Source organism: Lonchura striata, chromosome 1, assembly GCF_046129695.1.
Source record: "Lonchura striata isolate bLonStr1 chromosome 1, bLonStr1.mat, whole genome shotgun sequence".
Lineage (NCBI taxonomy): Eukaryota > Metazoa > Chordata > Aves > Passeriformes > Estrildidae > Lonchura > Lonchura striata.
The window spans coordinates 105,430,308-105,455,137 of NC_134603.1; the positions used below are offsets into that span (position 1 = coordinate 105,430,308).

General features: G+C 40.5%; 1 protein-coding gene across 3 annotated transcripts in view; it reads right to left on the reverse strand.

Moving 5' to 3' along the window:
- Positions 1–24,830, reverse strand: part of EGFR (epidermal growth factor receptor) — a 157,536-nt gene that overhangs the window by 42,507 nt on the left and 90,199 nt on the right. For all 3 annotated transcript variants that reach the window (XM_021531481.2, XM_021531480.2, XM_021531482.2), the window contains exons 2-5: positions 6,393–6,544; positions 4,715–4,901; positions 3,734–3,868; positions 2,195–2,263 (exon numbers count right to left, since the gene is read on the reverse strand). In XM_021531481.2, the coding sequence (XP_021387156.1) occupies positions 2,195–2,263; positions 3,734–3,868; positions 4,715–4,901; positions 6,393–6,544 (543 nt within the window). The remainder of the gene's footprint in view (positions 1–2,194; positions 2,264–3,733; positions 3,869–4,714; positions 4,902–6,392; positions 6,545–24,830) is intronic.

Sequence of the window (24,830 nt, forward strand, 5' to 3'; positions counted from 1 at the left end):
ACAAGAAAAAATGAAAAACATCAGCTGTACTTGCTGCAATGAGATCAAGAAATACAGAGAGAAGGTCTGGTGCAGGTTCTGTCCTAGATTTTCCTCATGGGACATTCTGTCCTCATTTAAGGCCAAAGTTTGGGAGGGGTGAGAGCGAGTGTGGGTGGTGGTAAGAAGGGGTCATGTTCAGCCTGTAATTATCTTGGCTCTTATGAGGTGCTAAGAACTCTGATCCCAGCCAGGAAATATGTCCTGCTTAGAAAGAACAACCCTGTAGACCAAGCAAAACTCTGTGACAGAGCCATTGCATCTTATAGCTGGGCAACAGGGTAGAATCTGTCTCCACTTCACTGAGAAAATTTACAATTATTGGTGCTAACTTTGGGAAAAACAATGTGACAGAATTGACAGGACTCTGTAATATAACTGGAAACTGTACATTGTAGGTGTGATGCTGTGAAATGTCCCTTTAATGCACTAAAATATTTCCAAAATTTGCAAAGATAGGGGAGACTCACTCAGCAAGCAGATTTTATATGCACATTGAATTCTTTTTCCTTAATGTTTAAATCTTTGGCCAAATTTTATCTTCATTACATAACTCCCTTAGGGTTTGCACCAGTGCAACAACCTGAAGGAAAGAACTGGCCCATGTCCAGCTTTTTGCAGGGAAGTAAAAACTGCCTGCAACCTTTTGTTGAGAACTGGGAAAGCTTCTCCATTTGAATATCAAAGGAGAGAAAAGGATAACCAGAACAATTTTAAAAAAACCCACAAATGAATGGCTACCATGTTTTTGTACCAGAGACCCAAAATGGGATTGTTTGTTCTCTAAAAAAAATAAAAATTACTGATCCATGAAGTCTGGCATAAGGTGCTAGAAGAACCTGATGGCTACTCTGCTTCAAACAGCATCCTGAACATTTCAGCTATGCACTGTGCTAGCTGTCACCAACTTCATAGTTGGCACAAATGAATTACAATATTATCAGAAATTCCTGTAAGTCTGAAAACCATGGTTGTTAATGAACAGAAAATTATTTCAAAAAATAGCCAGTCACAGGGTATATAACAGTGATTTTTAAAAATCATATATTCTTTTTCCATTACACAGTTCTGTATCCAAACTGTATTATTTTATTTTTTCTTGTAGACCTGTAAGCAAGGTAGTGTTTTTTCAAGGAAACAGATTATTTCCACAGTATGTATTAACCTCTCTGATGGCAACTCCTCCATTCAACTAGAAACAGGGGTGATAAAAGGCACATTGTTCTACATCAACAGCATTTTGATACAATTTTTTTCATAAGAATTAGCAGGGGAATAAAGCACCTCATCACTTTGAGAACTATTGACTAGAGTTTCCTGCTGGAAACATATATTACATCAAACATTTTTACTTCACATAGAGTATCCCACGTTCATTTCCAGAAGAACGAGATGTATCCCCCAAACTTTCCCACATATGGAAATGCAGGATACATTTTCAGTTGGCCAGATTCTCAAATGCCTGGAGAGGCGAGCAAGAGCCCACAAAAGATTTTGTTTCATGCACTCATCAACCTCCTGATTCCAGCGAGGGTTTGTAAACGCTGGAAACTTGCAGGGCTGAGACTGGAGGTTTTGCAAGGTCCTGGGACAGCTGTGCAGCCTCAGCTGCAGGAACCAACCCGGGAAGGGCTTTGTATGCACAGCCACCATCCACCCAGAGAGCCAAACTGCAGAGCCAGCTGACAAAAACTGAAGCTTACGCTGTATGAAGACAGCAAAGGAGCAAATATGCTCCTCTTTCCTCAAGCTCTATGCCATACAAATTTGGCTTGATATTTGCAGACAAAAAACTTAGGTTCAGGTGACTATTTGCAATGGAAAACCGAATGTAGGATGTTGCTTCCATTTGCATTATGTCTAGATCAGCAGTTTTTCCACTGAACTTTTCATGAAACAAAACTCAGTGTATTTCCCCACTTTTTAAAGGAAAAAAAGAACCAAAACCAAACAGTGAAACAAATTGTCAGTGTTCTTCCTCAAACTTTACTTTAGGAAAAAGAAACTGTTGCAAAACCTCAGACCCTGGTAAATGGATGTTTCTGCTTCTCTCTTAGTATCAAGCAAGCACCCTATTTGCATAATTACTGTTAGTTTTTCAGTAGACAGAAATGTTAGAGCACATAAGCTTTTCTTAATTAATCTGCAGGCTTACATGTCTGGCAGTTTTTTTCACCAGGACCCCAGCAGTGGTCTTCTGTGCAGTTCTGATGGCATTTGGGACCTAAAATACAAGAGGGAGAATAATATTCTGTAAACAAAGAAAATAACAAGGTACCATGAACAACAGAAAACAATGATTTGAGATTTCCTTCCTGATAAACCAGGGTAGGAAGCACCTATATAACAGTGCTCAAAAAATTTGAGAGCTGAATTCGTTTTCCTTCGTTCACCTCTGCTTTCCTACGTGCAGTTCTCCACCTCCACACCTTTGAGCAAGAGAGCACAATACCCAGCCAGTCTAGCTTACGAAAGAGGCATATTTTTCCCAGGAACAGGAATCTCAGCTACTGCCCGGCTGGCCCTTCTGCTGAGGTTTTCATGCTATGGCAAGTCACCACTGGCTTGAAGTCAGGCATGTGCCAGCTGCTCACTACAGGCCACATGTAAATCAGTGTTTCTGAACCAGGCAATTCAAAAAAGAAAACAAATCCAACTGGATTCACAGGCAACCGCCAGCTACTCTGACCACTAAGTAATTTGACTTGTCTGCTTTGTGCCCTCCTCCCATCCTCTGCCAAAAATACTCCTTGTGCAGGACTACACTGCAGATGGACAATTAATGGAGAGATGGGCAGGATGGACAGACACCTTGCCTGACCTTGACGGTTCAGTGCTGGATTCTTTCCCATTCTTCCCTCCTCGCTCTGTTCTTTCTTCTTCTTTCTTTTAATGACAAGCGAAGTCCCAGAGAAACAACTTATTTTAGAGTATTGGATCATTATTAAAGCCATAAAAGGCTGTCTTAGCAGATTAATGTGGAATTCACTACATTTAAAAGACATTTCCTACTAGAGTGTTTCTTCCCACTAATAGCATGTGATTCTCCTTCCCCCTGTTAGCCATCAAATACCTGAACAAATGCCAATACTTGTCTAAGAGTGGATTAATTTGGTGTGGGACCAAATAACTTTTTATTTAAGTTGAAAAGTTAAAGGTTAACATTTCTGTAGTGTTCAGAGCCAAACTCCTGTGCTGACATGTATAGTTTGCAACTCCTTGATTACACCAGGGCTCCATAGAAAAATAAGTCAACACAAAAGTTGGCTATTAGCTCTCAGGCAATTATGCAACTGGAAGAAGATAAAGAAAATATGTTTTCCTGCCAATTTATAGTGCTAGAAATGAAATGCTCAGAAATGAAAATAAACCCTCCTTTCTGTGAAATGACTGGGGATTTTACAAGGGATGGGGCTGAAGGATTAGTTTGAGCCTGCTCTAAGCATATGCTGTACAAACTTTTAAATATCCCCTCATATCCCTGTTGATCTGAAGTGTCAGACTTATTTACCTGTTTATTATTACTTTTGCCAGGGAAATCTGTACAGTCCAAAACAGGAGAATTTTATAGCATTACTTGGGCTTGAAAAAGGCTTCAAGTAACTCCATGAAGCTACCCATATGGTTTTTCTCTCTCATTTTACTCTCCAAAATGGAGAGGGACACATAGCACTTCTGGTAGGTTAATACTCACAAGAAGACAGGTTGCTCTCAAATTCAAGCACTGTGGGAGGCTTCTTGCTTGTGTCAATGATGTCATTCCAAAGAACAGTGTCCATGTTGCACAGTTTGGGGTTGTTGCTGATTTTAACACCTCCATTAAGAATTTCTGTTACAGAAAAAAAAAATAAAAATTGCTAAGTGAAGCAAATCCCTAATTTGTCCCAGAGACATCCCCAAAATGTCTCTGATCTAAAGAAAGATAAATAAATGACATATTTCTCCACCTCAGTCACAGGATACTGACAGAAAGGAACAATCTGCAGGGCATCAGCACTCCTGATGGTGTAACAAACACCAAAACCAGACCAACAGGTCCTGGAGATCAGCTTTTCTCAGATGCCACCAAGATGCCACTATGTGTAGTTTTCTGCCTGGTGCCAGCCACCTCTAGGGCCCACATTGCTCAGCAGAGTAGACACTGCTGGTGTGCCCAGCCAGAGACCATGTGAGACACACATATTACCAGTTCCCACAGGGATCTAATAGAAAATATTGGTATCTATGCACTGGAATCAAATAATGCAAAATAACAAATGGATGCTTCTTTGCCAGTTTTGGGAGCAAAGATGAATCTTGATGAATTTTCTTTATCTTTTGCAGAAGACTGTCTAGCAGGAAAGCAATCAGAAAACTACATTCAGATCCTTGCTTTTAAAGCAGGTTTTGATGGCCTGTGACTTTGAAAGGCAATCTCCAGTAGATCTTGACACCAATAAGCTGAGAGTTGAAGTTGGCTTTAGAGGTGCCCATTGAGGGAGACAGGAGCCTCTCCTGTGCCACAGACCCCCCAAGAAAACACAGCTTCCACATCCTGTGCTTTCATGTCACACATGGCACCACCCGGAGAAAAAAGTTTGCCATGGTGAACCTTCTCCTTTCCATGCACAGTGCTCTCACCACCAATGCATGGATGGACAGACTGCTTTTAGGACACTTCTTGGCCATGTCTCACCTGAAAGCCGCTTCATTGGCAGCTGTCGGAGTCCCTGGGTTTTATTCATGTGGTAGTTGGATAAAACAGCCAGGGCGTAAGAGTTGTCATACAGCACATTGCCTCGGATGATCTGGAGGTTTTCGAGGGGAATGACATCCACCATGTTAAGGGCGATGAGCACGTAGCCTGCAACCTCCTGTATTGTCTGAGAGAACAACAGAAGAACCAAGGTGCTTCATCCATAGTACTCTTCAATAACTGCTTTCCTCCTCCCACTCCTCCAATCCACCATCTTTGTATTTCAAGGAATGACAGACCACCTAATCTCATTAAAAATAAGTAAATCTAAGAAGAAAAAGGGACTATGTGAAAAACCTTGGTGGTTAAGCATGTATAAACTCAGCCTTTCAGCAGCTGCCAAAAGTCCAGCATACTCCTGCTCTGTCCCCAAGTAAGGGTAAGTGGGACTTGCTCGGGGAGGCAGGAGAAAAGTGCAAGCATGCATGCACACATGCATGCACACAACTACATGTGATGCTTCCCATAAACACTTGCCTAGCCTTCAACAACTGGCAGGACACAGATGCCACCTGATTCAGGCTTTTACATGGTCTCTTCTGTTCCCCTTCCCATGCTCATCCAAGGGGATGACTAGGCAGCCTTCTCCTTTCTAAACAATATATATTTTTACAGGACAAAAAGGCAAGTGAGGTTCCTGCATATGGGTTTATTCCTATCTTGCACTTTGAAATGTATGCATTTTTATCCCCTACAAAAATCACTGCAAGTGAAAATCCTTCAGGCTACTGAGGATATTTTCCTTTTCTATAAAGACTACCAGTAAATTTTCAAGAGACTCGTTACCTTCCTCAGAACCCTGAGCTCTGTGAGCAGGTTGTGTTTGGGAAAGAAGAATGGCAATACCATCATATTTTTAATCCGTATGTTCAAACCATAGATTGTTTGACACTGTTTGTTACTTGCTGGTGGAGAGCCTGGAGGTCCCCATGCCAGCCATGGCTCCTCCCCATGCTGTGGTTGTGCTTTAACATCCATCCTCTGTTCCCTCCCTCCTCAGCTTGCCTTAATTTGCCCATGAACTTGTGCACAAAATGAATGTTGAGATGGGAGTAGCCCATGTGTCAATCACAGGGGATTATCTTGAAGATCACTTCAAGAATCCATGTGGGAAGTTATTGCACAGGACTTGCCTGCCTGCTGAGGGTGTGAGCACTTCAGGCTGGAGAGGCACTCACCACCATGGCAGAGAAAGGGATCACAGTTTGGAGGGCAGGGAAAAGGCCTCCACACTTCACAATCTGCCACTTGCTTTGTGCTTTGCTTTGCCCTGTCAGCACCACACAGCCTTTTGCTCTCTGAGAAGTGAAGTAATAGGTAAGGATGTAATTCTAATTATAAATGAGAAGAAACCCATCTGCATGGCACCCAACACAGGCTGGCAAGTGCTTTAAAAGCTATTTCTCAAAGTACCTGATTTATGTAGTAAGGTTGAGCGCATCCTGCAGCCTACAGGTATGCTTAGACTGTAGGCTGTGATTCCTCTGATCTTAACTAGCTCTGTTTTTGGATCACCACAGAATTTTATCAGCAGCTTTTATCAGCTGATCCTTTGCACTTAAAAAATGGAGTAGGATTTGTTGTAGCAGAGAAGGCCCCACTGGCCATGAGCACTAACCTTCAGGAAAGAGAGGTCACGATTGTGCTCCACATATGTAATCTCCAGGTTGCTGAGTACCACCTCGCAATTGTTGTACATCCTCTGCAGGCTGGTGAAATGGTCTTCCACATGTCCCAGTTGGGTCAGCTTGTTATTTGTCCCTTGACAAACTGTGGAGGAAAGGAGAAAGCTCCATGAAGGAAAGGAAGAATAACTACAAGGCAAAGACTTGTTGCTTACTTATCTTTAAAAGCACTACAGTAAGTTAAGCATCAGTTTCATAAGAAACGAGAACATGATGTGTCCAATGGCACACATAGGAAGTGTGCAGTATTTCCCAGGGACAGAGATGTACCAGAATTTAGAGTTGGAATAATCCTCCATCACTTTCTGTTATGGAAAAGCTTCAATATGAGACTTTTGTACATAGGTAGCACTAAGTTTTCTGCATCACAGGCATAACTCAGTTCCTGAAGACAGGACATTGATACAGTTCCACTGGACACTACTGAAACTGGCATGCTGCCAGGTATCACCAAAGGTGATTTTCCTGATGACTTATTTTACATTGCTTTCAGGGGCACTGGGTCTCCTTGAAAGCTCAGAAGAAGGAAGGGGGCCTTCCTGAAGGACCACTTAAGCTACAAATTTGGGTTTTAAGGTCTAACTGAACCTCCAGGGTTTACACATCTCTTGCCACTCTGACATTTTGGGAGTATGACAGATTCAGGAGATTTTCTGGCATATTTATCTTTGGCACTAAAATCCACTTCTGCCTGGTGGGGAAGGAAGAGATGTCACACAGAGCACCACTGAGATTCCAAATATTTATAAACAGCATGATGGAAAAAAGAATCCCCTCTTGAAATTATATGACTCTGCTTTATTAAATCTAGAGGAACTGACAAAAGTTATCACCATTGTATTTGATTTCAATAAATGAGCAAAATGCAAACTTGCTCTGAAGAAAAACACCAGACACAACCCTGAAAAATTCTGTACTCATACAGTCATTCCCTGTGCTATCTATACAGGGGTCAAATTAACACATTTCTCAGTTATTCTAATACAGAGCAAAGGCAAATGATACAGAAGACAATGTGGTAAAAAACTTTACAACCCCTTTCTGGGGCTCCTTCAGCTCTGCTTTGCTTTTCAGTGGGATCAAAAGGAGGCTGTTATCTCATCGTATGTATAATGAAAGCCCAGCCTCACTGCACAGCTCTCCATATTAAAAGAACTATATACTTTTAACTTGGAGAAATGAATACATGAAATGATACTTTTGCAGAGCCATAATTCATAGAAGCACCAATCACAAATTGGGGTGCTGCAAAGGAAATAATGAAGACTCTTGACAAAGCTGGAAATATGTTTCAGTTCTAGTAACAAAAGGCAACACCTGTTGAAGATTTACTGAAAAACTGATGCTTTATTAGTAGGAAAACCAACATAATGACAGTGAGAAAAACACACCAATCATCAAAGCTATTCACTGAACATGTGGTACTTCTCAGTAAAATCATCAGCATTAGGAGTTACAGTGATAACAGATTAAATACTCTGGATCATGTTTAAAGCAAGCCTGTTCATTCACATTCCTCAGTTATTTCTCATTATATATCTAGATAAACATAATGTTTGGAATCAGAGCAGAAACTGCTGGTAAATGGGAAGACTGATGGGCTGTGGGTAAATAATCTAAACTGCTTGACCCTTTTTATATGTTTTGAATTTCTGAATTTCTTAACATTTGCTTTAGAAATTATAGGTGGGATTTTCTGTTTTAGTTTTAGTTTATGTTTCAGTTTCAAACTTAACTGTTGCATTGTGTTCATACTTCAAATCAGTATTTGCTTCAAGTACAAGGACCATAAATTATCAGAGTCACAGGTAGATTTTTATTCTGTGGAATGGTCACATTTTGAAAGTTAGAAATACTATCTTATGGCTAGTCTGCTCTGGAAAATGTGTTGCTGTTGGGGACAGGGATGAAGAATCTTTGAACTGACTAGAAAAGTCAAGGAGTCATCCCAGAGGGCATCTTGAATTTTAAGCAATGTTATGCTAAAACCAAGGAAAAACCAGTAATTACAGATTCTCAGACTGTTCAAAACCTCAGCTTGGATGCTCAGTTTAGGCATCTCATATCAGATCTTTAGAATAGTGTGATTTTGGAAAGCACTCCAACACAGTGCAGGAGCAGGTGCAGTTTAGCCTGCTCACAAAAATAAAAAGATGTAAGTTAGCCTGCTGTGGTCTTCATGGTCCACAAATGTACCTGATGGACTTGTTGCATCTCTGAGGTTACCAGCAAAGATCTGCCCCAATACAGGCTCAATACAAAAACTGCAGTGTTTAAGCTGCACCTAAACCAAGGGATGGCTGGGAGGAGCTTTCTCTGGTGGCATCCTCCTGTCCATCTGTGCCCTTGACCGATTCTATGTGGCTTGGCACCGGTCAGATCATACAACAAAACAGCCCAGGTTGCTGAAACAACCTTTAAGACAAACTGCACTCATTTGAATGTTCTTCTCTTGGGATCAGACAAGTGTTGGAGCTCTGAACGTGGGCCAGCTGTCTTGAGAAAGACAGACTTTTTCACTGCTTACTAGGTCAAGGCTGAGGCAACAGTCAGAGGGAATGGTTACTCTTGCACTTCTCCCTCTCTTTCTCCCATGGGACCTCTCAGGGAGCCATGCCAAAGAGTTGATCCAAGCTACAAATAGTGTAAGAGAATAAATAAATAATTGAACAGAGGGTATTTTTTAGCTCAGGAAAGCTTGTTGATTTGGTTCATCATGGTACTCCACGCATTGGAAACAGCTCACAGGACAGCAAGAGGGCAGAAGCAAATAGTCAAGAGAAAGAGCTTCTCTGCTTGTGAAGCTGCAGAGGGAAACCCAAACATAACAAGCTCTGAAAGGGCTTCAGCTTGGTCCCCCAGGACCTCCTTTTTCCCCTGTACTGTGAACAGAGAACACTTTGGTAGTTCTCTACCAAAAATATCTTAAGCTTCATGTAAAACCACTGGTCCCCTCATCCTCCATCCAGTAAAGAGTAGCTGTAGATGAGATGTTAGTTATGATCTGGAGAGTGGAATAAAGAGAGCTGCTTCTGTTAAGAAATCAACAGTATGTGGTTATCAGAGTATCAGTCAGAACATCTCAGTGGAGCTTTCTCCCTCATGCACAAATTTTTGTTTGTGCCAAGAGATATAAGGGATCTAAGTACATCCACAAAGTGAACTTCATCATACCAGTATTTACCAAGTGAGAACCTGGGTCGTAAGCAGTATATGCTGAACAAATAAAGCCCAAATCAAACAAAACAAGGGAAATCCCTGCAGCACTATTACTGAGCTCAGGCAAAGGCTCAGAATGATTTTCCAACTAGAACATTTGAAAAGAAAATAAAATGGCCCGCTTGCATCTGATGAATAACACCATTCCTGCAATTTCTTGGCTTATGGAAACTGTTCTAAAAAGATACATGCTATAATTATCTGTATATAATATCCCAGTGTGAATGCCACTCTGGCCAGAGGCTAAAGCAGAGACAATGAGGTGATCGCCTTGCTCTGCAGAGTTTTAAGTGGGATGTGCATGCTTGAGTGGATGGCATTTATTCCAATTTAACCTCTATTGAACTCAATCTACTTGTCCTCTAAAGGACAGATTCTGATGCCACATGCAATACATTCATCATGTAATTTTGTTTCAATGCGTAGCAAAGCCAGCACTATCGAGGTTTAGGAGTCAGTGGTGGGCATGGATACTTTCATGGTACTGCTGGAAGTTATGGCAGCATGCACTGTATAATATATGTTCTATGTGGACACTTACACATTTTAGCTAAAAAGGAGAGTAAAACATTCAGAGTGAGAACATCCCTGACCAGTAGAAAAGCCAAGATCCAGAACTGAACCTCAGGGCATGGGCTGACCCCTGAAAGATGAAAGCTTTGCTTTTATCTGTGATGTTAATATAATAAAAACACAACTGGTCTGGAAAGTTTTGACATAGAGGGCATGTCCCAAGAGGCTGCTGTCTGTGACAGTGCTGAGAGCAGGGCTGCATGCTGGGAGTGCAGATCCTACCCCAGACAGGGTAATCTCCTGGACACTTAGTGCCCCAGCCACCACTCCTGTGCCAAGGGAGCAATCCAGAATTCTGTGGGGCAGCACCATGGGATTACCACCATGAAGCATTTAAATTCAATGTGATATAGATTTTAGCCCATATGCCACATTTCCTAAATGCCAAAGTGATGTTGATCTTGATTCAGTTGCAGCATTACCTCAACAGACAGCCTAACAAAATTTTAGATATTGCTGAAATGACCCATATGTCAGGTGCTGGATAAGGCAGTAGCAATCAAAGGGCTCAGGAAAGATGCACACTATACTGACAAATGCAAATTCAGTGAACTTAGTGCTTATGAAAAGGGCAGGGTTGGCTGTCCTGGCTACTAAACCCTTCTGTGTGTCCACAGACATGCTTGCTTCTCCCCTCTTCTGCCTCAAACCTGGACTTACAGGAGTATTTCTTAGCGATGCAAACTAGTTCACCCTCTGCAACCCTTTGCTCCTTGGCCACTTTTTTCTTGTGCATCTTGAAGTAGTAGCATGAAACCAAAGCACTTCCTAAAAGGCATTTTCCCCAAGTGACGGTAGGGAGACAGAGGGCATCCATACAGCTGTAACGCTAAGTGATAATATTTTCCCAAATCCAAACAAGCTCAGATTAAACAAAATGGTCCCTGCAGCAATTGCACAGATACAAGTAAAATCTGTTTTCATCTTTTCCCCAGAAAATCTCTGATTATTGAAGTCCTAAGCCTGTCAGGCATACTTGCCTCAGACTTGAGAAAAAAAAAAAACAGAGAATGCTTTGAAACCAAATTATCACCAATCCCCAAATGACAGTGTTTCTATCCATGCTTAGCCTGTGTTGTCTTCCTTCAGCTGTGATAGAGATATCAAAATAGTAACTCACAACGACAATTTCAGAGATATGCAAATCCATTTCCATGCTTCGTATGTGACTTATAACTATATATGCCCTACCATGATAAATTTATGTACTTTTGCATGTTTTCTAGCCATTACTGACAATAACACAAAACTTGTAGATAAGGGGTATTTATTTAATCTGACAGTGCATTTATAAATGTTCCTCTCTCCTCACCCCTTAGCAGTAATTTCACTTTTGATTGTTTTTATGTACTTAATGGAAGAGCACCTTGCTGGGTGCTTGGTTGGGATACAAAGCTGCCACTGAATGCCTGGGGAGACAATGCTCTACTGGGTGTGCTACCATCAGAGCTGCCCACACCCAATACACCTTCATCAGAGTGTGGGGGAAAATACCTTCCAAGTGAACTGGAATAACTTTATGGGAAATATTGTTCAATTTGGGGCTGTATGAGCAATCACACCATCTCAACCTTTGCCCATTGTATGCCCTGGGTAACTCCTGCACAACACAGAGGGGATCCCGGCCATACTCTGCATCTCCATGATCTTTCCTGGGGAAAAAAACTGTTTCCCCTTTATGAGGACCTTCATCTAATAGGCCTTCTGAAATTAAATCAAGATGCTTGTCATTTAAGCATAAATATCCACATCAGCTCTAAGGGCAGGTCCTCTATATCAGGTATATTTTTAACCACCTTCAAAGCATACCCTTACAGCTATCAAATGGATCCACATAACCTGCAGTAGAAACCAGCAAAGTGCAGCTTACTAGCTGTCAAATGATCAAAATAATGATACTTAAGCTTATAACAAAGTACTAAACAGACAGGACATTTGTCATCATGATTAACCTATTAGAATGAGAAAGAACCATGCAATGCTTTCCCTAAAGAAAACAGGATATGAAATATCAGGGGTTGGAATAAGAAAGTGACATTACGTTTTATGTAATCAATCACTCAAACAGAAATATTTCTTATATTCACAAGTTCCTCAGCTCTGTAGAGAGAAGGGATAAGGAAACCACCCAGTATTGCTGGGCTGAGTATGTTTAACACACTGAGTAAGAATTTCAAGAGGGAAGAAGAAAGTTCATGTGACACAAAAGGAAAACCAAATCTGCTGCAATGTGCCATGGGAAGTTATGAAAAGGAAAACTAGGAAATAGGTAAGGAGTACGAACAGTGCTCACATGCTGGCACACATTTTCCTTAGAGAACAGTGTTTGCAAACCCACACAATGCCTAAAAAGTCCAGTTTCAGCTTAATGACAGCAACATTCGGGGACTGGAAATTCTTCTGCAGAAAATAATGATTTTGCACATATCCAAATACTTTAATTTAAAACATTGTGAAAAACAACCTCGTGGCTTTAGTAAGTTCTTGTTCAAACAGTGTGGTTTAGAGTAATGCAGTTGCTGAGATTAATTCCAGCTTTTAGACACATTGGGACCAAAACAATGACAGAGCTCTTCAAAATACTTAGATGGAAACTGTAATTGCAAAAATTACCAAAACTAACACCCTAGTGGAGAAAAAGAATATGCCTTAAGGGAAAGCTTTCCCAGATGGTTTCTTATTTCTATTTACATGACAAAAACAACTTTTCCAGATAAATGTAATTTTAGGTTTCCTTTCCTGACTCCAGTTAGGAGTGGAGACCTGCCCTTCAATGTCAAAAGTCACATCCTAAATTGCAAAGGATGGAGGCCTCATAACAGATGGTCTGATTGCTGGTGAGTATATTCGCCTGAAAGAACAAATAATCACATACAAATTAAGTTGCTTCTGGATGAAGACCTCACCAAAGTCACAGTATTTCTGACAACAAGGGATTCAATCTCATTAAATCCCCATGGTGGCTTTTTTTCCTCCCCAATATCATTTACTAAAATTTCTATTTTTCTTCTTTGTTGCCATTATTTAATTCTGCATGTATGTCTATTAATCCTCCAGAGATTAAGGCCAGACCAGGATGTGCTGAAATCAGTCTTTCCATTGGCTTCAATGTGAACTGATCGGGGGATTAAATTCTTCTCTTGCTGATGCCGGTATAAATTCGGAGCAAGTACATGGACAGGATGGACTAACCCAGATTTAAGCTTTACCCTCTGAATGCCTTAGGATAAAACTGTTGTTGATACAGATATTTTCTGTAAATACAAACAAAATTTCAAAGAAACAGGAATTGTCACCTTGCAATTTTCTACAGTTTGGGGAAAAGTTGATTTCCAAAGGTGAAAAATAGATGGGAATTTTGAAAGAGGGTATTTCCACGGAGGTAGTGAAAGATAACCTGAATTTAGCTCAGTTTTATTCACATGGTTTTGTCAGTGATCTCTAAGAAGACTTCAAATCACTGCTGAGGATTCTTGCGGATGACACAATCATTGGTGGAGTTCTAAATAACAAAGAGGGACAGATGACCTGCACAGGCTGGTTTGTATAATTTAGGAAAATAAGCTCCCTGAACAGCATTACATGAACTATAGCCAAAGGCAAGGTGTTACATCAAAGACTGCAGAACACATAGTAGGCAGAAAATGGGGTCCTGGGATGCAATTGCTCTGAAAAATACTTGGGAATAATATGAGGTGACCAGAGAGAGAAACCAGGATCCACCGTGTCCATCAGTGGCAAAATGCTGAAGGAAGGGAGGCAGGTGCTGGCATTAATTCCTGGTGGTGCCCCAGCATGCCTGAGGGTGATGGCCTCTGCACTGGAGGGCTCTCCTCTCCCTGCAGATCAGGTTCCACCTGGGGCAGCTCCCACTCCCAGTGGTACCAGGATGCTCCCCTCAGCCTTCAGCCCTTCTCCAAGCTACATTTCAGCCCACGTCCCTGACACATGGCCAGTGATTAGTGCACTAGGATTTTGCCTCGACTTTTGCAGGCTATTTATTGAGAATGACGGCTGGAAAGTCAAGCTCCCCAAGACATCCTCCTCAGCAGCTGGGGTGCTGCTGTTGGGTTGCTCTTCTCGCTCACACCCTCTGGGGAGGCTGCTACAAAGGTAACTAAGAGCTTGCATGGGACTTTCTCTTTTGAGCTATTGCTAAAGATTAAAAGGCCAGGTCTATTGCAAGTGGAATAAACAATGAATCTAAATAATGAGTGATTTATAAATAAATAGTTATATTTATAATATTTATAAATATTAGACACAACACTTAACAAATTTTGTGCAGAAAACCACAGAGGCACCTTTCTCCCCTTTTTAACCGTATTTAGAGAAACTCAAGACATACTGACTGTGCTCTGTGAAGTCAGCATGGACTCTGAGATCCCCCATAAAGTTTTTCTGTGGGGGCCCAACAGAGCAGGGTGATAAGCTTGGCTCTACAAATATATCAATATCAGAATAGGCAAAGTGATGAGTTCATGCTGTAGCTTGCCATTTTTGGATTCACTGTTCCCTACATACAACAGAGCAACTGAAGCTGGATGCTATAGTGTGCAAAATGGAGCTCTTCAAGAAAAAATGCCAACTGCAGCTTAGACATTCAAGTGGTGCACAGCACAGGGAAACACCACTGAATGCTATGGAAAGAAAAGAGATTTTGAGAACTGAGGAGGAAATTAAGAAGTGGGTGAAAGACAGAGTTGGTGGTATATTGGTTATGCTGGATGGAAGTTCTGCCATCCTACTTATTCTGGGTCCCCCAAGAGAAAAGCATTGTCCGTTCCTGTGTTTTAGAACAGTGATCTTCATGCTGTGTGAAATCCACATTCTGACCAAAGCAAGGTTGTCTTGTACTGTTCTATGTGTACCCAAACAAGACCATGCAAAAGGCAATAAACTCTGGTGTCAGTCCAAGCAGCTCTGTGCACTTCAGTGGCTCATTTCTCCCAAGGATGGGTCTGTCTATCAGGTATCACAGGCCCTGGCTAAAAGTCCATGGCTGCAGTCCTCCCACCCTCTAGCTTCATATACCAGTATATCTACTATGTTCATTGCAAAAAAACTGTGTGCATCCACTGGGCAGAGCTCTGGAGTGTGAGAAGGACTGTCCCACAGCTCCATTCATGGGAGGTTCAGGCCCTGGGAAATGGCTCATAGAAATGGAATGGTTCTCCTGGCATCCATGGTGAAGTTTGTATTATTGTGTTGCTGCAAGGGGTGTAAACAGTCTGCATAGAGCACAACAGAAAGCAGCCAAGAGACCTCCAACAATGGGCATGGCTCACCAAGCCTTGAATCTGGTGGCACACGTCTGATAGGGCTGTGGCACTTTAAGATCTACACCAAGATATTTGGGAATACAAGTAGATGACAATGGATAAATAAGCCTGTGTTCCATGGTCTAAAAACCCCTACATACTTCACTGTTTTTTGTTCTGGCAACATCTATGAAGCAGCAGGATTTAATAGCACAATAAAAAGAAACTGAAGATGTGTGGCTGTGAAAATATGGGATCAGTTGCTAGTTACATCAGCACTGAATTGTTTTAAAATAATTTCAAAATTAGTTAACTTGAAATATGAGAGTTAAAGGCATTAAACTGTTCTGTGAACATTGTAGCATGTGGGATTTCTTGAGACATTGCAATTGCATATTTCAATTCATGACTTCCAATGAAAAAGTCATATGTTTTTCTTTACTTGTATTAAATCAAGTCTTATATTGAAGTAAGCTGTGGTTCTCATGCATGTATTTCTGAATCCACTGAGGTGTAAATTCTATGTGGGCACTCACACACTGGCTCAAAACAGACAAGAGAAACCACTTACAGCTGATTCCAAGTAGAACACTAAAAGCTTGCTATTACCAATACAACACATCATTATTTTTTTCATCAATAAATACATGATTACACACACACACACACACACACACACACACACACACACACACACACAGACACACACTTACTTATATGTAGCTCTTCCAGATAAGCAGACAGACATCTCTAGAAATGCAACCTATGTGGACTAGTGATGAAATACAACAGTAACCACACAAGCTTCATTTGATTCCTTGCCCACCTCCACGATAACCCCATGCACTTCTGTGTGTGGTTCTGCCCACTGAGGACATGGGAAGCGCTGCCAGCACCCACGGTGAGTGCTGCACCCAGCTCTGGGCCTGCACAGCTGCATCAGTCCCAGCGCTTCCTCCCAAGCTCATCTACAGTAAGTTCCAGCCTCTATGGAGTCAAACTGGAAAGTTACAGAAAGATCTATGCCTCAAAGTACCCTACAGGACATCTTGTCCTTTAAGAATGAGGTCACCTTCTTGAGCAAGACTAAAAGAAGACAAAAACTGCAGACAGGACCAAGATTAACAGTATTTACTGCTTCAAACAATAAAAGGTACTGTTAAGTTACTACTGTAGCAAATGTCCTGTCAACTGAATACAAAGAACAAATTCAAGCTGATAAAAAGCTTTAAAAGTTTGTTTTCAACAACTGTGTATTCATGGGAAAAAATGCTAACATTTACTCTAGGGCTTCCAGATGAAATTTGGATATTTGTGCATGTTGACAAGCAAGCAAGTTAATACATGCTGCTGAGTTTGAAGAGCCTCCAGTAATATTTAAGTTTAAAAGGCATAGCAGAAGAGCATATTAGATGTAAATGAGGATCATCTTCTGATCTTCCTTTAAATCTTGACTAAAACTCAGTGGAAAGACTGCTATTGAAATGAATGGGATCTGAATCAAGCACTTATTTCACTTAATTTAACTGTGTTAAATCTAATAAATGAGGTAAATTGACTTTCTACCACCCTTTATTCTGGAAGGAGGAGAACTACAATTACATTTTGAAAGCCCAGCTAAAAAGCCACAAAATGTTTTAACAGCACCTGGGTAAGTTTTGAAGATGAAGAACACTTTATCTTCAAAAGTCTGGGAAAAAAAACCCCACTGAATTTAGTCATTGTTACTATAAATTTTGCAAGTTATAGCAAGTGGACTGCTTTTAGAGCTGATCTTATTTAGCAGTAGGGAATCTCAGTTACATTTAATGCCCGCATTCAGTTCTGTGAAGACATGTAAACAGGTCTGAACACTATAAAAGGTATCTGAAATGGATGATTACAGTATGTTTTATGCTGTCCAAACTCTGAAGAAGTTCTCTCTCCATCTCATGATTTGCATGGTTCTTTCCTCATGTCCTTTCACCCTTTTCAGCAAAGCAAAAGCTCCATGGCTTAGTATGGAGCCCAGAAAATCTGCAATTGAAATCCAGGAATATAACATAATACCTTATAAAGCTCTCTTAGACTTCTATGATCATAATGGCCATTCATGCGGGTCACAGAGAAAAAACTTCAGACTTGTTTGTTTGTGGGTTTTTTTAAAAAAAATTGTCTTTGAAAATACTAATGAAACAAATCTTGAAAATGGGTAAATGAAACTTTTTTCATTAAAAAGAAAAAAAACTCATGTTTGTCAAAGGGCTGTGCCTTGTATTGACCTGTGTGTCTTTTTAGGTCAAATTGCTATTTCACATATACTCAGAATCAGTGACTGTTTAATTGCGAACAGTTTCAAATCATAATTAAGATGACCGCAGATGCTAAATTTGCTTCTGCAACTCCTTTTGTCCCTAATGTTTGAGGGATGTTCTTTCTGAAGGACCTTTTCCAAGGAACAAGGCAGGAAAAACAATGCAGAGCTTTATCAAAAACATCACCCTCCTACATGCAAATATGAAAATCCAGAAGATGACATGCAGATAAGGATTAAAAGAAAATCCGCCCTTACATAAATGATATAAACCTGCTTTAGCACATTCCACCCCCAGCAGAAATATTTGTCAGAAAGAAACTGCCCCATCAGTTCAGTGAACATGGAGAATAAAGGTCCTCCTGTATACAAAAAGCTGGTAAATCAGCTACAGCCTAAGCTCCAGCACAGAATGTGAAAATGCTATCGGTAGCAGATGGTTGGACTATGCTTATCTTTGCCAAAAGTGTCTTGAGGGGGGAAAAAATGCCAGGAACTTTTAACTAGTGAGGTGAAATGCATGAAGAGACATGAAATCCAGAGAAGAATGACTGTAGATTTGCTCCTGTTCCCATCTGCTCCTCAGTTCCTGCAATGTTTCTTCTGCAAAAGATTGCACTCAAGTTTTGATGAATGGAGGAATTTTTGTTATCCATTGGGTTTGTTTTTTTTTTTTCCACTCTGACTAGAAATAATCAGCTTTTATCTTTTACTATATTGCAGTTTGGAAACTCACTGCTATACGTGGGTCTCTGGCTTTTTTTGTTTCCTAGAAGAAAACAAAGGAAAACAGAGCTGGGAAGATCCCAGTGCAAGCTCCAGCACCAGCATCACTGCAGAAGGACTGGCCCTGTTCATCTGCCAAGCACATACACCGTGTACATTTGTTACTCCAGTGCTGCTAGGATGCATTACACCTTCCAGAATATCTTCTTAGGCACCTGCCTAAGAAACCCACTTCCTTGACTTCAGCTTTTTGTGGGAAGAAGTTTCTTGAACAGCAAGATAATTTAAATCGCATTCTAATATATTTCTGGTACATTGCTTAGAGATGCCATATTTTTCTCTAGACCATATCTTTCGTGGAAATTCAACAAAAGGAAGGGTTGGTGGAGTAACAACCTCAGAAAATATTAAAGGCAAGCAATGTTAAGATTTGAGATCCATCACTCCAAGAATTTTCATGCTTGAATATTCCAAGGATTTTTATGGAGTACTAAAACAACAAGTGGAAAAAATTATGTGAGGCAGGCATTTATGCACCTCAGCTGAAAAAAACCCCAAAAAAACCAATCACACTTTGTTTTCCAGAAAATAAAATTAACTTCAGAAAGATCTGGCTTTGGCCATAGCATCCCAGAAAGTTTACAAAATTGCAAAATGGTCACCTCACGCAGCTAACTCTCCCACTCCACTGCAAAGCTGCTCCCTGCCTTGTGCAATATCTTCTGATAAACCTTACTAAAACCAGAGCCACCTTATCTCAGAAAAAAGACACCTACCAAGTTTTTAAAGCCATAGGTCTGTTTGGCTGCCTTTGATGCATTTGCCAGTCTTCAATCACTATCTATCTATCACTTCATGGAGGAGCTGCAGCAGCTCTTGTGAGCCCCGTAAACTGCCTCACTGCAAGTGATGAAATGCTACTAGCCCCAGAGAACAGAGCAGCTTTGTGTGTTAGCAGCTTTGTGTTTCAGTGGCTCTGTGTTGCCTTCATCCTCACCTCCCAAAATGTGGAAACAAATACTCATAATGAACAAATAAAATTATTTCTTCCATGGGCTGGGAAATGAACTTTGCAGTGTTGAACGCGAGACTGTGTAGTACTACACTGGATTGTATGGCCAGTCTTGGAAAAATAAAGCAGAACAAAGGTCTGTATTACAAAACTTCAAAAGATTTAGACAGATTTTCCAAAGTAGGAATAGGAGTTTGGCATGTAAATCATACAGCATACCAGTGGGTGGTGGCCATCAGCACTAGCTATTGAAAATCCCCTCCTTAAGGATGGATCAGCACTACTCAAACAAAAATGGAAGTTTTGCCACTAAGAAGTTAAGTTTTCAAGACCTACTATGCCTCCATGAAGGAACATTCTGAAGGAACAAGAGCTTCCATTTTGCCCCAAGTGCAACATCATTGTGTTGATACCAGTGTTGCATGAGGACATTGACTTCACTCAGTTGCACCAGACTGTAGTACCTTGGAACAGTATCATCATTTTGAAGCAGACTGCAAAATGGCTTTAAAAATAATGGTAAAATTAAAAAAAAAAAAAAAAAAAAAAAAAAGGGCTTAGAAGGGACAGAAAACAGCTGCTGGTAGATGCATTACAGCTGCATTCAGCTTACAAGCTTCCCAAAGGTTCTGGTACAGGAGTTAAGCAACCCCTTGGGAAAACTGAGCTTCTGATCTGGCTATGTTATACAGTTACAGGATGTCTCTGCTGTCACCAGGTTTGCTTTTACAAGACAGTTCCTGATAGAAGAGGTTTGTGCTTTTTAGCTCTTGGATCTCATAAATGAAATTACTGAGTTCTTTCAGAACTTTGCCAAAATAAGTTTCCATTAAAAGTCACAAAACTGTCTATGGAAAGTTTCTGCTATGCTTTACTGAACTTTCCCAAAAAATGGCAATGCAGTTTATACTTGTGGGAAAAAGCTCCGGCAGTGTGCATCTATTCCAGATAACGTGCTACTAACACAACTTAGGAAAGAAAATGTAGGTCTCAGAGTAACTCAAATGTGGTCGTTTAGGGTTTTGCTTTTTCCTCTGCATGTTGGAGCCCATTGTTCCAAGGAGTCCCACAACCCTCACAACTGCATCTCATAGGATGTGACTGATATGCTCTGCCAGATGCTGGGACATGGCAAAATATTGGCTTTCTGAAACCTCCTGATTAAGGTTGCACTTTTGTGAGCAATTCATCCTACCCAAAAATGTGGGGATGCTCATGAGCACTAAACATATCCTTACGTGTTCCTAATAGCATATGTCTTCAAGCATGCAAGACTGTCCTTCTTTTTCCATTTAAGTGCATTTATTTTAAAATTTGGTTTTCCATCAGGAAGGGAAAGTAAGTTTTACGCTTCTGGAATACAAAACTCATCAAATGGAAAATCTGCATTGGCCTTGATCAGCAACCATGTAAAGATGAAGTTGTGAAGCCCTGATGGTGATACTGCTGCTTTTGAAAATTCTGCTTTAAAGACTTATCCCATTCTTTTTGGTTTTAAGCAATTTTTTTTAGATTCAAACATGACCATAAGTCATCAAACCCTATACCACAGAACTGGAAGGCTCTCTCTTGTTGGAAAGCATTTCATTGTACCCATTATGTGAAAACTTATGGAGAAGCAACAGGATTTCAGAAGCAGTGACAAAATGTGCACATCTCTCAGACATGGCATTGGAAACTTATTTTTTGTCCGCTTTTAGTAAAGAGATGCTATTAGATCTCTGTCATTATTACTGCAAAAGTGGATTATCTAATTCACTCTAAGGCATCATTTTATATGCTTTCTCAACCAGGGATTTTCAATTTGTGCTCAATACCTGGGACACCCTGGATTTTTTTCACGCCCATGAAAGTTAAATAATGAAAAGCAGGCTTACACTTGTTAGAGAGATCTGTACCCCACTTCCCTTAGAACTACTGTGGGTGCTTGCATATAGAGCAGTGTTGGAAACCACTGGCATGCATAAACTGTGAACTCCTTTAAAGCACCCTCTACCACTGCCTTACCCCTTGCACCCCCTAGCACTGTATATTCACACACACATACATATATGACACACACACACACACACACACACACACACACACACACACACACGCACACAGACACACATATATATATATATACACACATATATGTGTGTGTGTGTGCATATGTATTACCTGGCCTCTTGATGCCACCATAAGTCTACCTGAAGTACTTAAAAGTGAGACTGGACTGCGGGAGAAGGGTGGTAGAGTATTGCACACCAATTTCCAGTCTCTCTCTGAGCATGAACAGTTCATACCACTGTCTCCCATAAAGTCTTGTATACTTACACAGTGACCCCTTAACAAGAAAGCAATCATGCCAATGCTTACAGGAATCTCCCTATGGAAGCATTGCCATTTCTTCCTTGCTTATTTTCAAGGAATATATGTCATCAGCTTTAATTTAAGCAGAGCAAATAAGCTTTTTGATCAGATGAATAAATAAATACCCCTCTAATTGTGTAATGAATATCCTGATGCTGAAGGCACAGTGAGCTAGAAGTGTTCTTGAGTGCCTCAGAAAACAGAGACTCGGTATATTTTGAAGATATGTATGATACTAACACAGTGTTGACTGAGTGAAAACCAATCCTGTCTCAATTTCCACAGGAGCTGATCATCACATAACCCAGATATTGTAACCATTTCCTTGCAATGATGTGAAAAATTTCTTTCCTTGTTCACCAATTGGCTGGAGAAAAAGGGTGGGGGTGGGAGAGTTATGTGGGGATGTGGAGCATTATGTTATGCAATGACAACTGCCCAAGTTAGTGCATTAATTATATCTCAGCACTATCATGTAACAGTGTGTCCCTAAATAAAAGTAGTCAGCATATTTATCAGTGACATAAAAATGTACTTTATCCTCTGTGGCACAATACCATGACTCAAAACAAAGTCTTGAATTCTTCAGCCAGAGATTTTTCATCTAGGGTCATGTTCCTGTCTTGATTAAGAAAATAAAAAAGGTTTTTGCTTGGTTGTTTTGGGGTTTTTGTTTGTTTGTTTGTTTGTTTGTTTGATGGTTGGCATTTGTTGGGATTTTTTACTTTTTTTTTTCTGGGAAAGCACAGTTTTTTATTTCACTCTGTTATGAGATAAGATATTCACTACTGAACACGTGCTACAAATATATGCCAGAGCAATAAAGACGATTTAATAGCCTGGGAATCTCTTGCTCAAGAAGGCTAAGAGGTCAAAAGTTATGGCTTTGACATATAACATATGCTTTCTGAGTTCCTTCTAATTGCAGGAAATGTTTTGATTTCACAATCTTACAAATATTCCTGAAAACTCTGAGGTATTTCTCAAAGTGATTCACTCATGTGGGATTTAAAAAATGGACTCTTCCTCTAACCACGTTACTTTAGCACCAAGTGCTTTCATGAAAGTGTACATTAGGAAGTCATGGACATCTCCTGAGGTATTTCCCCTCCTGGAAGGGGACTGTAATAATTACATTATATGCAGAGCACTGCTGATGCAGGGAGAGATCAGCACCGGTATGGCAGCCACTGGGCAAACAAGCACCGAGCCCAGCTGCACTGCACACACAAACACAAACCCTACCAGTTGCCTGCCAGATGGGCTCAAACCCTGCCTCTGCAAGGGCAGACAACCCATGCCACACCATTCCTGACACTTGGGTGCTGCTGAGTCACTCATGGCCAGGAAGGGAAGGATCAGACACAGCTGCTTTCCAAGAATCACTGGTGTGAGCTGTTGCTAGACCCTCTGCAGTCAGCGGGCACAGATAAGCAAACCAATAGAACTATTCATCCCTGCTGCAGAGGATACAATGTCCCTTTATTTGCAGACAGCTTAAGATTTCAATAGAGAGACAGCATAAATCATATTTCTCTACAAACATCTGGGTTATGACAAGACCTAACTTGCCTATGATTTATTCATTTACAAACAACTAGGAGAGTAATAGGAATGAATGACACCAGTGATAGCTATAAGCAGATTTCTTAGCCATTAGAACCTATAGGATCGTGTGATGTTTCTACAGATTCCCTGTTCAATGTGTGCCATGCCATAGCCCTCTGAAGATATATGGAGCCCCAGGGAAGCAGCAGAGCCCTTTGTACCTCTTGGAGGTTGCTCCAGACCTTCATCCCTCTTATATTTATGAAATTTGCTTCTAAATGTTCAGCCTAAATTCAGGATTCACCATTCAGACTATTTGTATAAGTTGTGCTAGCACTGTTCTTTCCATTAAGGTAGATTCTTCCCAGTCTGATACTGTCTTTTCCAATGCATATACCATGTTACAGTTTATTTTGATTAATTCAAATCTCTTAGCCCTGTCTCAAAAACTAGCATATTTCCCTGATTTTCCTTTTATTATATCTATCCAGTTAATATTCATATTCCATTAAACTGGGGACCAGAACTATTCACAGTGGTCCTGCCAAGGACTTAGCAGTGTATTGTAAATTATATGAATGCTTTACCACTGCTGGGACTTTCTGCACAGTGTATCCTTATTTTCTGGATATACACAAGGGCTGCCTCATTCTTCCAGATTTAAACAGAGTTAGTATGTACTTTTGTATTCTGCACAGTTTTAACTTTTATTCCATTTCTTAGCATCCTGCGATTCTACTCAAATGCCATCCAAACCTTGCTCTTCCTTCTCACTCTCTCTCAGCTCTCCATTGTGAAACATCACTGTGAGAAACACCTACACAAAGATCTTTAATGAAAGTATTTAGTTAGACACGTCCCAAGAACAAATTCTTAAGGACACCCAGTAGATACCTATCTCCAGAGCTTTTCTGATACAATCTGTTGTGTCCTCTTTAATCAGCTCTTTATCCAAATTTAAACTCTGCTACTAAACTTCACCTCCTTCAAGTAATGTAGTAACTTCATTTCATTACTTGGGTTACTGAAGTTTAGGCTAGTAATTATCTGCACCTAATGAAACAAAACCAAAAACCCAACCATCCCACTGAGAAAGACAACCTGGTAAAACTGATCTTTGCTAGCACAACTAAAGCTTTAGACTATTTTCCATTTACTTTATTTACCTTAAGTTTTCTTTCCTTCAGAGCACTTTCTGAAGCTGAAGATCATCTCAAAGGCAGAACAGCCATGTGGTTTTCTTCATTTCTTGAAAACATGAGGGCCTCATTTTATTGCACAGCCAGGTAGAATCACTATTGCTTGATGACAGATTATATTGCTTACTTTTAAAATAAGGTATTTATCACTCTTTTTAAACTATACATAATAGGAGCTTGACCTG